Below are 17255 nucleotides of genomic sequence, written 5' to 3' on the forward strand. Positions count from 1 at the left end.
CTGGGTCTAAGTGCTTCGGGCATCTTCCTAACTTCCCGAGTTCCTTTAGCCCAGGGTTTCTCAACCTGCGGGCCGTGACCCCTTTGGGTTCGAACAACCTTTTCATAGAGGTCACAAGAACAGATATCACGCATATCAGATAATTCCTAGCAGTAGCAAAGTTACAGTTATGAAGTAGCAACGAAAGTAATTTCTGGTTGTGGCTCCCCACAGCATGAGGAACTACATTAGGTTGCAGCGTTAGGAAGGTTGAGAACCACAGCCTACTCCACATCGCTCCACCCATTCCGACCACCGAAAAAAACGTGACAACCATTCACCGCACCCGGGATCCAGCTTCCCAGCTAAATGAATTTTCCAAATGCCCCCACCCCTCTGTCTAGGTTGAACTAGGTTAGTTAACCAAATCTTTTCCGAACTTGGGTTTGCTCCACCAAAGCGGTTTACTGTGAAGTTAAAAACCGGTAACATACATAAGTCATGGAACATACTGCCACGAACGATTTCTACTCCCTTGTGTGGTAGCAGGAACTCCTATAATGGTATCAACCACATTTCCATACACTCCCAGGAACCTGGACGATGCTCTTTAAATTCAGTCCGTCCGTCCGTTTTTTTTTTTTTTTTATTTTTTGTTTTTTTTTTTTAGTTTTGCTGGCCTCCCCTCCCCCACCGGAACTCTGCTACTGAACAGCACAGTTGTGTGAGCACGTCTCTGGAGCAGGAGGATCCCATTTCCTGTTCTAGCCCCTTCCAAGCCACTGCTTCTTAATGACAAGTTCTGGCCTGAAATAGAATGATAGGGACTTTCAGTTTGTAAACAACAGAGCTAAACCCGCCTTGAAGTATCTGATGGCTTGGGCCATAAACAAGGAATTCGACTGGAATTCTTAAAAAGTCTAACGCCATGAACCCCTCGGGTGAGCTGTGAAGCTGATGGCCCCTTTTAGAATAATATGTGAACAGTGTCACAGGATTGCAAAGGAACCAATGCTGTTAAAATACAGCGACTGGAAATATTTTTGAAACAAGATTGTCCCATACCAACATAAAGGGTTTTGTTCTTTTGAGAAAGGGTCTCATGAACCTAACCTTAAATATCAGAAGCCCATGCCGTCTTCTTATTCCTTCTAAAGACCTTCCAGGAGAGGCTGGAGAGATGGCTCAGAGGTTAGGGGCACTGGCTGCTCTTCCAAAGGTCCTGAGTTCAATTTCTAGCAACCACATGGTGGCTCACAACCATCTGTAATGAGATCTGGTGTCCTTTTCTGGTGTGCAGGCTCACATGCAGGCAGAACACTGTATACATAATAAATAAATAAATAAATAAATAAATAAATAAGATCTGCCAGAAGGCTGGAGAGATGGTGCTTAAGACCATGTGTTGCTCTTGCAGAAGACCTGGGTTCAGTTCCCACCATCCATATGATGACTCACAACCAGCCATAGCAGTTGGAGGAGATCTGATGCCTTCTGAAGTCCATGGGCACCAGTCAAGCACATGGTGCACATACATACATGTAAGCAGAACACACATACACATAAAATATAATTAATAAACCTTTTTCTTTGTTTGTTTGCTTGTTTTCTTTTGTTTTGTTTTGTTTTGAGACAGAGTTTCTCTGTATAACAGCCTGTCCTGGAACTTGCTCTGTAGCATAGGCTGGCCTCCAACTCACAGACATCTGCCTGCCTCTGCCTCCCAAGTGCTGGAATTAAAGGCATGCACGAACACCGCCTGGCCTGAATAAATCCTTTTTAAGACCTGTTTTTAGGCTCATATGAGCCAACCTACAGGACAGGCTCAATCTCTGTGAGTCTGCGTAAGGCATCAGCTGATTTCAGCTCAAGCTTGAGTCCTCCCTGTTGTAGGTCTTTCTTTGGGGAGCACAAGCCCTCCCCCCCAAAAAAATGACATGAAGTTTAACAAAGTAAGTCTTGTTGTTAGTATGCCCATTCTGCAGGTGAGAAAACAGAGGCACTAAGAGAGTGACGGAACTGTCAAGGTTATAGCTGCACACTGGACCTGAGCCAGAATGCAGGACTCTGGAGTCCACGCTGGTGACCATGGCCCGCTCTCAGGCATGCATCTAGCAGCTGGGCTTCTATTGATTGATTGATTGATGTACGCAAGACTTCTCACCTCTATGAGACAGTTACTGTTCAGATATAAAACTATAACCGTCTTGGTAAAGCAGTGCTTTGGGGGCCATATAATTCAACTCGGCCTGTAGTTTTACTGTCTTTAGTGTCAAGTGGTCTCCATCAAAGATCCCTGCCCGCCGTCCTGAGCTATCCTTACACCATCTATCAATGTCTATGCAAGAAGGGAGCCTCTCACTCCTGAGTCTTCTGTCTTCATTCCCAATCTTGTTCTTGCTGCTAGGTGAGTCACCAGCAACTCTGCCAACTCGGGAAGATTTGGCAGGGCTCCCCCTCCTCCTCTTCCATCTCCCCCATCCCCTCTCCTCTTCCACCCTCTCCTTTTTTCTTTGAGGGAGATGAGTAACAAACAGATGAGTTTACCTGGCCTTCCGTACACTAACCATCACGGTTTAAAGCAGGGGACATCACCCCTTTGCAGCCCCCGCTCCCTTTTGCACTTTTCTCTGACTCCTCCCTGAGAGATATGGCAAGAAATACTTATCAAAGTGTGAAATCTCCAAAATAATAAAGCCAGAGTTTTCAATATCCATATCTGCCAATTTAATTCAAAACCAATTAGTTCTCAAAACCATTTTTTTAAAAAGTTACTAATGCTACTATTTTACATCTCGGTATCTTTTTTCCTTTGATGTTGGTCACCAACAATGTACTCCAGGGAAAAAACCAAACCACCTGCTCTTGGGGAGGCTTTTAAAACCTCCAATTTGGTTTTTGTGAGCCTGCTCCCCTGGTCCACAATAGCCTCCAGGGTGGTGATTGACAAGCCAAGATTTACCACCTGCTGTCTCAAAGGCACAAAAAAAATATGTATTTCTAGAGTTCCTTTTGTGAAATCACCTGACTCACCCACCTGTATCTCTTGATATTTAGAAGGCTGTTTTTGATAATCATATGCCAACCTTCATAAAAAGAAACAGGCTCACACAGCTACTGTGTTAGATTTGACTAATATAATGACCACACGCGACTCACGTGCAAGGCACTGGGTTAAACACATACCTCTCACTGCCCCTTACAGACCTTTTCTAGGTGAGCCCTATATGTGGTCCCCATTGTCCTACAGATGAATAAAATACACAGATATACACATACATGGGCACACAGACAGACAGACAGACAGACACACACACATAGACAGACATAGACAGAGAAACACATACAGTCACACACAGAAAAAAATAAAATTGCCATGGCTCTTTGCAAGCCAAAGATAATCAATCTCTCCTAATATTTATATTGTAGCTATCTGGATTTTTATTCTCCCGCCTGCTTAGTTAGGGTATTACTAGGAAGCCAGAGTCAGCACACTCCAGATATACAGTTGATGGATTCAGTCCCCACCCAAACACCCTGCAGCTTCATTTTAGGTTCCAACCCCACCCATCCTGTCAACATGTTTGTCAGGAAGCAGTGCCCCCCGCTTTAGATATAAATAAACATGGTACTGGAAATCGCCTGGAAAGTGGATTTAGATATGGCTCGTGAAGTCAGTGAACATAATGTTGGAAAATTACTGAGACGCAGAAAACTGTTGACAGGCAAGCCCTAGACTTGGGAGACAAGGAGGGCACTTCAAAGAAGAATAATTTGATGACCGAAGATGAAAGAAGGCTTGGAAAATGATGGTGCTCCGATCCCTTTTGTTACAGAAGCTAGGGCACAGGACAGATGCTGAAGGGCCAAGGATACTGGATCTTAACCCACACACAATTAGCGTTTTAAAAATGGATTCCACATTAAGCATCTTCCAAGCTGTTCTCTGTATCAAGTCTGTCAAGTGCTACCTTGCATGGGGATCACCTTGTCAGGAAGCTCGTTCAGATTCCATACGTCAGGGTGCGGACCCTTGGTTCTGAATTTCTTCTTTTTCCTTTTAAGTTTTTAATTTATTTATTATGTATACAGTGCTCTGCCTGCCTGTATCCCCGCAAGCCAGAGGAGGGCCCCAGATCTCATTATAGATGGTTGTTGAGACACCATTTGATTGCTGAGAATTGAAATCAGGTCCTCTGGAAGAGTAGCCAGTACTCTTAGCCTCTGTGCCATCTCTCCAGCCCCCTTGATTCTAAATTTCTAACAAACTTCTGGAAAGACAATCCTCTTGGTCTCGGGACATGACGGAGTTGTAAAACTGTATTATAGTCCTGAGAAGAACACTTTAAATGTCCTTTATACTAATCATTATTTTAGTATTAAGAAACAGATACCGGGGCTGGAGAGATGGCTCAGAGGTTAAGAGCATTGCCTGCTCTTCCAAAGGTCCTGAGTTCAATTCCCAGCAACCACATGGTGGCTCACAACCATCTGTAATGGGGTCTGGTGCCCTCTTCTGGTCTATAGGCATACACAGACAGAATATTGTATACATAATAAATAAATAAATAAATAAATAAATAAATAAATAAATAAATATTAAAAAAAAAGAAAAGAAACAGATACCTTCGGTTCTAACTATTTCTACTCAACCTCTCTAGTCCTGAGCAATATTTAGTTCTCGTGTGTGTGTGTATGTGTGTGTGTGTATGTGTGTGTGTGTGTGTATAGGTGTATTGCTTGGAATTAAACCTACAGCCTCATCCAAATGAGGCAAAACCTCTGCCGCTGAGCTATATCCCTAGGCCCAATATGTGGTTCTCAGAAAAACAAACAAAAAACAAAATAAAACAACACTCAAATCACCTAGAGAGCTTATTTCCATGTGGACTGAACAGCCCCACCTCCTGAACTTCCTGCTGGGGGGAGAGGGGGCAGTCCAAAACTGCCTTCCCAGGTGGCATTCAAGGCTGTTACAGCGTGAATGGCCCAGTAACTTCAAGGGACTGAACTGTAAAAATGTAGCCTTTATCTTCTGCTTGTAACATTCACAAAACAAAGGTACAGATCATAGGAGCAAGCAGGAAATATTTAAGAATCTGAATATTCAGTATTTATCAAATTCAGAGACGCAGCCCCCTCCCCAGGGGCTCAGCCCTGCTTTGTATATGGTACTGACAGTCTCCAACGTTTTGACTGGGAAATTATTACTACTTTAAAAATATCTATATACGCATGAACACTTTCCTCCATATATCTCTGTGTGCCACATGTGAGCCTGGTACCCATGGAGGCGACGAGAGGGCATTCCCCTAAAACTGGAGTTACAGATTATTGGGAACTCTCTGTCATATAGGGGATCTGAACCTAGGGCCCTAGGAGAGTCGGGGGCAGGAATGCAGGAATACTCTTCATCACTGAACCATTTCTCAGTTCCTAGAAAATTATTTTTATTGATTTTTTTTCCCCAACATTAGAGAGAACAATGACACAACATGGTGAGACCAGCTGGGATTATTGGTGCTTTTTTCGGTCAGGCTCTCACTCACTACGCAGCCCTAACCGGTCTGGAACTCACAGTCATCCAACTACCTCTGGGACTAGAACTGTGCTGCTTTGAGGATCTGACTCTTGCCCAGATGCCATATTTCAGGTCTCGGTGGGAATGCTATGATGGATGCAGCCCTGGATCCCTGTGGAGAGACTCTGAGATGGATGTCCTCCAGTAACGCAAGCCACTCTCAATGTGGAAGCCAGAGTAATGTGGAGATCCAACAGCAACCTGGAATATTGCTGTCCTGAGAATTTTTTTTTTGTTTTGTTTTTTGTTTTTTTTCAAGACAGGGTTTCTCTGTAGCTTTGGAGGCTGTCCTGGAACTAGCTCTTGTAGATCAAGCTGGCCTCGAACTCACAGAGATCTGCCTGCGAGAAATTTTTTAAGCTGTTTTTATTTATTTATTTTTTTTATTATGTGAAAATTCCAGCCAGGCAGTGGTGATGCATACCTTTAATGCCGGCACAATGGAGGCAGAGCCAGGTGAATCTCTATGAGTTCAAGGCCAGCCTGGTCTATGGAGTGATTTTTAGGACAGCCAGGACTACACAGAGAAATCCTGTCTCAGAAAAAAAAGAAGGAGAAGGAGGAGGAAAAGGAGAAGGAGGAGGAAGAGGAGGAGAAAGAAGAAGAGGAGGAAAGAAATAAAAGGAGACTTCCAACATGTCTTTATAAAGGCTTGAAAAGAGAGAATATTCCTGAAACATTCCTTTTTGCTTGTTTTGGTTTCTCAAGACAGGATTTTGCTGTGTAGCCCTGGCTGTCCTGGAACTCACTCTGTAGACCAGGCTGGTCTCGAACTCAGAGACCTGACTGCTCTGCCTCCCAGTACTGGGATCACAGGCGTGCACCACCACCATCCAACCAGACTACAGATTTTTATGTTAGTTTTCTATTCTGCCACTTTGTTGAACGTGTTTAACAGCTGTAGGAGTTTTCCGGTGGAGTCTTTGGGGTCCTTTATGTGTAGGATCACATCATCTGCAAACAAAGATATTTTGACGACTTCCTTTACTATTTCTGTCTCTTTCTATTGTCGTATTGCTCTAGCTAAGACTTAAGGCACTGTGCTAACTAGAGTGGAAAGAGTGAACCTCTTTTGCTTGTTTTGATTTTAGTGGAAGGATTTCCAGTTTGTCTCCATTTAAGATCCCTCACGGTCACACCATTTCCATCTGCCCCTACTTGGTTGTGTTTTCTGCTTCCCACATTGAAAAACATTTTCTTTATCTAAAAAAGAAGCAATGCATTAAGTAATGAAACTTTCTCTGCCATCTGTCAGCATTATATCACTTGCCTGTTCTAAACATAGTTTAAAAAAAAAAAACAAGCCCGGAATTGTTTTTATTATCTGTAACCCCAGCTGATGCTGTACTTTTGTCTTCTGCCAAAAGAAAAAAAAAAAACGGAAACCATATTTTCTTTGTTGTTCATGGATTTATTTGATTTTTTTTCATCAGCTTCATATGTGGTTGTAATTTTGTGTAACTCATGTTTCCCTAGGTGGTAGCACACAGGAGCTCATGAACAAGTTGTAGAGGGTTTGAATGAAAATGTTCCCCCCGACACAGGTTCATGTTTGAATATTTGGCCCCTGGTTGGTGGAACTTTTTGGAAGGATTAGGAGGTGTGGCCTTGTTGGAAGACTTGCACCACTGTGGATGGGCTGTGAGATTCAAAGACTCCAGCCATTCCCAGAGTGCTCTCTGAGTCCTGCTTGCAGATCAAAATGTGAGTACTTAGTCATTCCGCCATCATGCCTTCGCTGTGCCATCCACAATAGACTCTAACCCTCTAGAACCAAAAGCTCAGTTAAACACTTTCTTTCATAAGTTGCCTTCTTCATGGTGTTTTTATCACAGCAAGAGAAAAGTAACCAACACATGAGTCACAACAGCCACTACCTGATGTCCTTCTGTAGATGTTTGCTTTTATTGGTTGATGAATAAAGCTGTTTCAGCCAATGGATAGGCAAAATATAGCTAGACAGGAAGTCCAAACAATGATAGGGAGAGAGAGAAGGCAGAGACAGAGAGATGCCATGAGGAGAAAGATACCAGAACAGAGGTGAGGCCACGGCCATGTGGTGATACACAGATCAGTAGAAATGGATTCATTTATATAAGAGAGAGCTAGCCAATAAGAAGCCTAAACCATTGGCCAAACAATTGTAACTGATAATCAGCCTCAGAGTATTTTTCTTATAAGTGGCTGTGGGGACCCGATGGACAGAGAGAAACCGGTCACGCTGGACTGGGTTAGACGGAGAAGAGCCTTCTGTCTACAACTACCCCTTTTTTTTTTTTTTTTTTTTTTTTTTTTGGTTTTTCGAGACAGGGTTTCTCTGTGGTTTTGGAGCCTGTCCTGGAACTCGCTCTTGTAGACCAGGCTGGTCTCGAACTCACAGAGATCCGCCTGCCTCTGCCTCCCAAGTGCTGGGATTAAAGGCGTGCACCACCACCGCCCGGTTACAACTACCCATTTTCTCCTGCTTTGTATTCATGTATATCTTTGGACCCGGTTGATATTTTGTGCCCGCATCTAAGGTTTCTGTGTAGTCACTTGACTGCCAATCCACAGTCACTTCCATGTCTTTAATGTCCTGCAATTCAGTGGTGTGCTCACACTAAAAAGTCCTATAGGTACAGAGTGTAAAATCCTCTCCTACTCTTGAGGCTGGTGCCTCCAATGCAGCTTCTGAATGTTTTCCCTGGTTAGTGAAGTTGGCCACAGGGCCACTGACTGCTTTACTTTGAGCTCCTGGAAAATCCTGGCTTTCTACAATTTTCCCCTATGTTCTTGGAGATGGGGTCTGCTGGTTTTGCGCACTCCTCAGGAACACTGCTCCCTCCGTAGGTTCTGTCTTCCTTCCCCTATAGCATCACCTTTCCCTTCTCTCTCCACTGCATCAATCCAACGTTCACGTCTCTCCTGCTTCCAAGGGGAAGGGACTGGAGGTGTAGCTCAGCTTTAGAGCTGCAACTAGCGCACACAATTCCGTGAGTTAGATCCCCAGACCAAACAGACAGACAGCCAAGAACGGTGATGTCCACCTAGAGTCTTTGACGTGGAGATAGGAGAATAATGAATTGGAGGACACATACAATCTTTCTCTTGCTGCAACTAGTTAGCTATGTATTTTCAAGTTCCAGATTCTTTTCTTTTCATCCGTTCTTTCTTCTTTTCTTTTCTGTTTTAAGTCCCGGTCTAGATCCTGCCCCGGCTTTCTGGAGTGCCTCATGCACTGTTGGCAAGTACTCTACCAACTGACCTACATCCTGAATCTGTTGGTCAGGTCTTAAGTGGGCCCTGGTAGGGCTTTTCCACTGGTCTGCTGCTTAAACCGCTCACATGGAAGCATCTGTGTAACTACGCTTAGGCCAGTTCTTACACGTACTCATGTTCTCTCTGTCTGTTATTGACCCAGGGCTGTCCGTGAAATCTCACTCCATCTGAACGACCCCACCTCCCTGCCTACAGCTTCCCAGAAGCCAGTCTCGCTGGCTTTGTGGTTTTGCCTGGATTATTCACCGGCTCACACTCAAAACCCTAAACAAGCCTACCTGGGGTATGCCCTTAGTAGGTGTGTGTTCACTAAATCATCTCTAGTTCTTTCCATTAGTGCTTCAATTTTTCCTTCACAGAATTGTTCCTTCTCTTTCACGCTTGTGGTTCAGTGAGTGCTTCCTTTCCCTCCTTCACTTCATCAGGGGTATTCCTGCATGTTCTTGCTCTGGGTCCTTACCCAGCTCACTAAATTGGTGTAGAGATGGGTGCCTAACACACACCCATCGAGTGACTGTGAAATCCCAAACTTAATCCAATAGTTGAAACTGTTGGGCAAAGAGTTATTCTCTTTCTCACGACATTGCTGGCACAGCAGGCTAGAAATGATGAGCTGTTGGAGATCACCTGGCCACCCAGTGAGAGCAAATAATTCCCCCCAGATAGGGAACTACTGAGTTCTGGCAACTTCACTTGTAAACCTGGATCCAGCTGTGCCTTACTCAATTATTATTCTAAGTCCTGCCAATTGCCACTAAGAGAATACTCAGGAGACCAGACTCTGCTCCCAGTGTCTAGCGTAACACCCGCTAGGCTTCCTTGGGACGTTCTTTTATTTCAGTAGCCAGCCGATCCCGATCCTTTCCCTTGCTGGTAGAAGCCAAATATTGGACCTACATTGGCTCGCTTGCCTCCTGATCTTTCAAGAAATGAAATCATCAAGGAGGCAAGTAAAGAGTAGATTGAATTCTTGTCTTTTAGTGGGATGAAACCTTGTCAGCAGACACTGTAGTCTTTGGGCTTTCTCTCCCCTAACTTGTGTCTTTTCGTTTTCATAGCTGGAGTGAGGAAGGTAGCTGCCAGTCATCGTGGTCACCATGGTGACGTAGCCTGCAGCACACTCCTGCAGTCTGTTACCTTCAAGCTCCTGTCCTTAACCTGGTCTTCATGACCTCTGTCTTTGGGTTTCCACATATTCTTGCAGGTGAGATTTATAAAGTCAGGAAACTGTTCATTTATTTATGTGTTATGCGGTGAATTGAGTCAGGATCTCATTTATTCAAAGCTGACCTCAAACTTGCAATACAGCTGAAGATGACCTTGAATTCCAATTCCTCCTCTGTCAATCTCCCAAGTGTGAGGATTACAGAAATTACAGAGATTACCAGACACCTAGCAGGAAGCATCCACTGAATTCAACCAAATGTCTAGTACTGTTCCAGCAGCTATAGACATAGAGATGAAATCTCATTTAGTTGTCTATTTTGTTCTTTAGCAGCTGGATTAATAAATAAGTGAGTACATTGGTATGTAGAATTACTTGGATAGTCATTGATATACACGGGTATATAATGTACTTTAATAAGCATTTCCTTTGAATAAGATCTCCCTTTCTATCGATACTTGTTAATCTACTTGAACAAGTCTGTATGGTATGTTAAGAGTGGCTTCCCTTTACAAGTTACCAACACTATATGCAATGATTAATTTGTATTGTCACTATTTCAATCTGTTATACTTACACGGATAGGAACAAAGTCTGCTCAAGTTGGCTTAAATAAAGCCGAGTTACAATGCAGTTACAATCAACGTACCATCACAGCGATCCAAGAATGTTCACAAATAGCTGTTGGAATCGGAGAGCAGAGGGGAGTTCTGCATTGCCGGCATGTCTGGGAAACTGAGCAGCAGGAATTCATTTACCACGATGTGTTTGCATAATCATTAATTATCATGACTCTGTGGTATGCTACCAGATTGCTTCCCTCTCTTGTCACAGGCTCTTCTTGACTCAAGTGCCCCAGAGGAGTGTGTACACGGTTAAAGGCAATTGGCATTCAACGTGAAAAGGTTACCAGGGGTTATACGGACAAGGGGAACTCAAGGACACATGGAGCCTCTTCTGAAGGGACTGTGGCCAGCTTGAGCACAGTGAACAAGTCTCTGGCAGGCCTTGCCCTTCTTCCACATCTCCCCTTCCTTGCTAAAATCCATTAGATTACATCCCTAAAGCTAGCCACCATAGAAGAAAGTTTCTGACCTGCCCAGTTCTTCAATCATCCAGTCCCAAAGAAACACACAAAGGTTTATATTATGAACTGTTTAACCTATTAGCTCAGGCTTATTATTAACTAGCTCTTATAACTTAAATTAACCCATAATTCTTGTCTATGTTTAGCCATGTGGCATGGTACCTTTTATCAGTGAGACATTCTCATCTTGTTTCCTCTGCATCTGGCTGGTGACTATTCTCTGTCTTTCCTCTTCCCAGAATTCTCTTAGTCTGATTGCCCTACTTATACTTCCTGCCTGGCTACTGGACAATCAGTGTTTTATTAAACTAATACAAGGACAAATCTTTACAGTGTACAAAAGCTTTATCCCACAGCAAGCCACCAAGGTCTTTTTCCTTATTTGGCCACTTCTTCCTCCTGAGACTGACTATCAAGGTCCAACTATCAAAATATTAGAGTCTAGTAATCAAAAGCCCCCTTATATAATTAACAAATCCAATTAAAGTTAAACACCTCATCCTAACACAGGGTTTCTCCTTTGACCTTTATAGACAACTATTTTCCTATGAGCCACATCTGTCTCCTCTCTCTCCAGAGGCATCCTTTATTCTCCTCCGGAGCAAATATCCCTGCCCCCTTTCCCTTGTTCCCTTCTCCTTCTCCCTCTTCCTCTATCTCCTGTCTTTGTCTCTTATTCCCTGCCCTCTGTCCATCTGAGGCAAATAAACCTACTTTATGCCGAGAGCATGGTCTTGGGGCTCCTGAGCCAACACCAATCCTTTTATCATTGATATGAACTTATTAATTATTGCCATATGGAAATATGGATCCAGATCCCTGCACTCACCAACTTTCCACAAGTTTGAGATTCTGATGGAAATTTCTTAATTTTTAAATGATATCAAATAGGACTCAATGATAATAACTCTGAGTTAACTTAAGTGGCTTTGAATAAAACGTTGAAGCAGTGGGAAACCCTGTATAGGGCAATATAAAGAAGAGCTAAGGCAAGCTTATGAAGCTTCCCCTCTGCTTGCCTGGGGGGGGAATGGGTAGGGCGTATCTCTTTAAAGGGACAGGACAGACTCTTACACTGAGTACTACCACATGTGGAGTCCTGCAGTCCCTCGAGGGATTGACCCAGACTAGGGTAATCATAGGACCCCTCCAAACAAAGCTGGACAAAATTATGTCTTTGAACTCAATCCCACCCACAGAGCATGACTTCTTAGTCTTTAACCAGAATCAGTCATGACAAGATGGCTACCACCCATTAAGAAAACACGTTTGCATTCATTGTCTTCTTTATCCCTCACCAAAGCCCTGCAGGACGTCTGCTATTGGTAGAGTTTTTGTTTGTTTCATTTTGTTCTGGGATTGGGTCTCTATCCCAGGCTGTGCTCCAGATCCCTATGTAGCCAAGGATGACCTTAATTCCTGACCCTCCTGCCTCCAACTTCCAAATGCTGGGATTGCAGGTATGTGCCCCACATCTGGTTACACAATACTAGGAAGAGAATTCAGGACCCCATGCAGGCAAACTCTGTCAACTGAGCTACATCCCAGGCCATCAGTTTTGGTGTGTGTGTGTGTGTGTGTGTGTGTGTGCAATATAGACATTTTTATAAGCATGTTGTATAGTTAGGAAGCAGAGAGCTTAAGCTTGAATAAATTAGATGCCCTGTAAGTAGAGGAGATGCCGTTAAACCCCAATTTTATTTTCATATTGCCTCTCCATGAAATTCTATTTCCTCCCTCACTTTAAAACTTCAGAATAGCAGAGGCAGGCGGATCTCTGTGAGTTTGAGACCAGCCTGGTCTACAAGAGCTAGTTCCAGGACAGGCTCCAAAACCACAGAGAAACCCTGTCTCGAAAAACCAGAAAAAAAAAAAACAAAAAAACTTCAGAATCACCTTATTTTTTCCTTTTCCTACATAGAGCATTCATCTCTCTGGGGTAAAAGCATTCTTATCTCCCCCTTTTCTTGTACCATTTGCTTTTCTCTAATTCCATTTCTGTCTGCCCTTCCTATAGACCTTGAAGGAGATTTTCTGAACTAGCAGAGAAAGGAAAGAAGAAGGTTGAACGGCACGATGTAAAGGAAACACAATGCAGTCCCTGGTCTGCCCCTTTGGGGGAAACTCAGCAGGACCAATAACAGACCAGCAGTGATGTAAGAGATGTGTCAAGCTGGACTGGGACCACGTCTGACAGGCCATGTGACAGGTATTGTCCCTGTGCCCACGGTAGTGTTAGTACTTAGAGAATAATCATTCCAGGAAAACCCACGTGGTTTGAAACAGGATCCCATTCAATGTTTGAGGATCAGTGCTGTATCGGGGACCAGCCTTGACAAAATCCAGGGTGGGGGTGTGGGGATTTAGAAACATTAGTAAAGAATATGAAGACACAGGAAAACATAGAATAGTGCTGGGAGGGAGTTCCAGTGAATACTGAAAATCTCCTGCGTCTAATTTCCGATTGCTTAAGATACCCAGACCCCAAGAGTTGGAGTAAAATTAAAAAAAAAAAAAACTGTATAACAAGATACAAGGAAATAAACAGACCAGTTGAAGGTCACAGGCTACATTCAAAGTTAAACATTCTATTGCTAGAACAAAACAAGTCCCGCTCACACCCTAGACCAAAACATTCTGTTAGCAAACCAGTCCCTGGAACCTTAGTTGAGTGTTAGCTTTGAGGTAGAAACATACCTACTTCTCTATTCCTGAAATATGAGGTCTGGATATTAGCCACACTTGTTGACAATAACCTTGAGAGCGCAGAACTCTCTGACCTAAATCTAGGTGGGACCTTTGTTTGAAGTAGAAACACAGGAATAGAGCTAAGTTCCAACTCTCTGACCTTTGGTCAAGGTGGAAATTGAGTCACATTTTTGGGCCTCTACAGTGCTATGGTTCAAATATCAGGATAAGACATTTAAAAAGTAGCAAGTAGTTAAGGCCCAGGTTGGGGTTAGGATCAGCCGCATTCTTGGGGGAAAAACTGTCATGTCAACCTCAATGCTAGGTAGAAGTTTAAGATCTGAGACTCTGCCTGGTGACGGGCGGCACCGCCTTTGATCCCAGCACTCAGGAAACAGGCAGGCAGATCACTGAGTTCTAGGCCAGCCTAGTCTGCATAGGAAGTTTCAGGACAGACAGAGATACACGTTGAGACCCTGTCTCAAACAAACAAAAGAGCGTGCATGCACATACACGTGTAATGGAGAGTCAAAGGGCTTACATTATCATACCCACCCACCCCCACAGATTTACAGAGAAGAGTAGGAAGGATAAGTCAGCTGGATCACTGAACAGGTACCCAAGTTTCCTCTCTGGCTTACAAAAGGTGGAGTTCATTGGTTTAGAGCAGCAGAGACTCCCAGCTCCATTTTCTCACATCTGAGCATCTTAAACGAGTGACCTCCCAGCTCAGTGGTTCTCAGCCTTCGTATGCTGAGTCCCTTCCACAGAGGTCTTTGTGTTGTGGTGACCCTCCCCTTGTCCACACACACCATAAAATTACATCTGTTGCTACTTTATAACTGTAATTTTGCTATTGTTTTGTATCATAAGGTAAAAATATCTGTTTTCTGATGGTCTTAGGTGACCCTGTGAAAGGGTCATTCAACCTCTAAAGGGGTCCTGACCCACAGGTTGAGAACCACTGTTCTAGGTTATGCTAAAACTGTGCTCACAAATTTGAAAGGTTTTTGGTTTTGGTTTTGTTTTAATCTGTGTTGGAACAGGGTTGAAGTCGCTGAGACTGACATTTCTTAGCAAAAGAAGATAAATAGGTTTGCATTTCTATGAATTCTTGAGGTTATATACTTATTTTTAAATGTACCACGCTGCCAGAAGGGTGTGATGGTATATGCCTATAATCCCAGCACTTGGGAGGCCGAGGCAGGAGGATCAAGATGGCAGCCTTAGCAACAAAATAAGTGAGCTGGAGGCCATTTTAGGTTGCACGAGAGACTAATTAAAAAATAAAGATAAAGTCACATTACCAATGTAAAGGATTGTTTTTGTGTTGGTCTGTCTTGTGGGCATTTTGATACACAGTAACCTCTGAATTACAAACACCAGGTTTGTAAACATCCCATTCATTTCTTCATCCACTTTCGTTCATTTCCTGCTTCGTGCACCTCAGGGTCATCGTGTAGCGTGAAAATGACTGACATTGCTTGGCCACTTGCTCAGTACCCACTGCGTTTCCGTGTTTGCAGCAATCTCAGTACACGTTATTTTTATATCCGTTCTTAGGAAGCAACCCAAAGCACAGGAAGGCTCCACTCAGCTGTTACTTGTGCCTAAAGTGTCCCTCACATCAAGCAGTGGACGATTTAGGAAGACAAATGAGGCATACTCAAAAACAAACACGCTGTTGGGTTGCCTGGTTTTCAACAAAAGGCAGCTGGGATTTAACTGGCTTTTAGTTCCTCCTTTTGTTTGGTTTGGCATTGAAGCTGCTCTAGTGCCACCTACTGGCCATAATGGGGAACTGATTTTCCCTGGAACTATTTTAGCAAGATTTTTGCCCTCATTTAACTCTAGTTTTTAAATGTCCCTCTAGTTCCATAAAACACGTGACATGTATTATTTATAACTCAGAGAAGATCATAATATTGATCTATGGTGGAAATCTTCAATTTATAGTTTAATTTTTGAAAACTTTCTTTTTTATTAATTCTTTGTGTCTTTCACATCATATGTCTTTTTTTTTTTTTGGCATGGCTCTTTTCAGTTTATTGCATGAAGGAGTTACACTAGTCCAAGTTAAAAGCGGACCCCAAATGGTTACATTATACAAGCTGTGAGGTTTTTAAACTTGTGACAAGGGACAGGAGGGAAATTCTACTCATTGCAAGGAAATCCTCACTTAAGCGTCAGAGTCACAAGAGCTTAAAACCCATGAACCTTCAGCTGATCGTCCTTAGCCAGTCCAATCTCTATTAGGAGCTGGTATATGTTCTTGCGCTGGTCACCCTGTAGCTGAATTACTTCTCCACATTCTGGATGCTCAATTACAGTACCATTGCAGGCAAATTTCTCTTTAAACGCCTTCACTAGTTTCTTTTTATCGTAATCATCAGCGATCCCTTGGACAGTGGTAAGGGTCTTCCTGCCGTTTCTCTGTTGAATTCTTATATGGATATAATCCTCAGTGCCAGCAGGAAGCAGGTCATCACCCTTACTTGCATCAGCAAAGGGGTCGAAAGAGTGGAGGAAGCGAGGGGGCTCGAGAGGGAGGCAGCTGAGTCCTCGGCGGCGGCTCAGTGACTGGGCCACATCATATGTCTTGATCTCATTCATCTCCCCGTTCCTTCATATCCACCCTCTGCCCTTGCAATACCCTCCCCACCCCACCCCCGCGCCAAAATAAAATTTCAGAGAAGGAAAAAGAATCTCGTCATGGAAGCTGCAGTGTGACGTAGTGAGTCACACCATATATCCTTTTTGTCCATATATCTTTACTTGCAAGTGTTCACTGCAGGGAGTCATTGTTTGGTTCGAAGCCTCTGGTTTCTGCTACACTATCAATGCCGGACCCTCACCGGGACTCCTCTTGGATATCCTATTGTGTAGTGGCGACCCGACAGCTTTGAGTCTGCAAGTCCCGCCTCTTCCTGTGCTCCAGCAGACCACAGATGGGGTAGAAGTTGGGGCGGGCTAAATCATAAACGTAGTTCTGGGTCTGGGTAGTTGCAGGGTTGGACAGACCGCCAGCTCTACACCATCAGGGCCAGCTCTACTGTGTTGCAGAGGTGAGGTGCAGAGGCCAGGTGCAGAGGTCACTCCCGAGTACTGAAGCTGATGAGGGACATGGCTAGTTCTCCCATTCTAATGACCTCGGGGCCAGGTCTCCCAACTGCCACAGGCTGCGAAGAGCAGGGATGGGGGTGGTGTCTCTCGCTTGCCCATACCACCATATGGCACATGAGGGGTGTGGCCGGATCCTCCAAGTTCACCCGCTGGTTCACCAGCCCTGCTGCCAACAGGGTCAACTCTACTGCGCAGCTAAGCCGAGGGCAGGGCGTCTTTCCTGAGTACAGCAGCTGGTAAGGGGGAGGGCCCTTCTCCCCCTCACCCATGGTGCCTCATGGCAGACAAGTAGCGGGACTAGCTCTCCCAGGCTCACGCCTTTGGGACTGGCTCAACTGCGCCCCCACTAACAGAGTCGGCTCTACTGTGCCACC

At 44.1% G+C, this 17255-nt stretch overlaps 1 protein-coding gene across 1 annotated transcript; it reads right to left on the minus strand.

Moving 5' to 3' along the window:
- Positions 1 to 15960: 15960 nt before the first annotated feature.
- On the minus strand, positions 15961 to 16371 carry LOC130866187 (eukaryotic translation initiation factor 1-like). Its single transcript, XM_057757417.1, has one exon. The coding sequence runs from the start codon at positions 16369 to 16371 to the stop codon at positions 15961 to 15963; it is 411 nt and encodes a 136-aa protein (XP_057613400.1).
- Positions 16372 to 17255: the final 884 nt, after the last annotated feature.

This window comes from Chionomys nivalis, chromosome 25, assembly GCF_950005125.1.
Source record: "Chionomys nivalis chromosome 25, mChiNiv1.1, whole genome shotgun sequence".
Lineage (NCBI taxonomy): Eukaryota > Metazoa > Chordata > Mammalia > Rodentia > Cricetidae > Chionomys > Chionomys nivalis.

Bases quoted from the DNA above. Each gene is read 5' to 3' on its own strand.
- LOC130866187 (XM_057757417.1), bottom strand. From the start codon at position 16,371: ATGAATGAGATCAAGACATATGATGTGGCCCAGTCACTGAGCCGCCGC.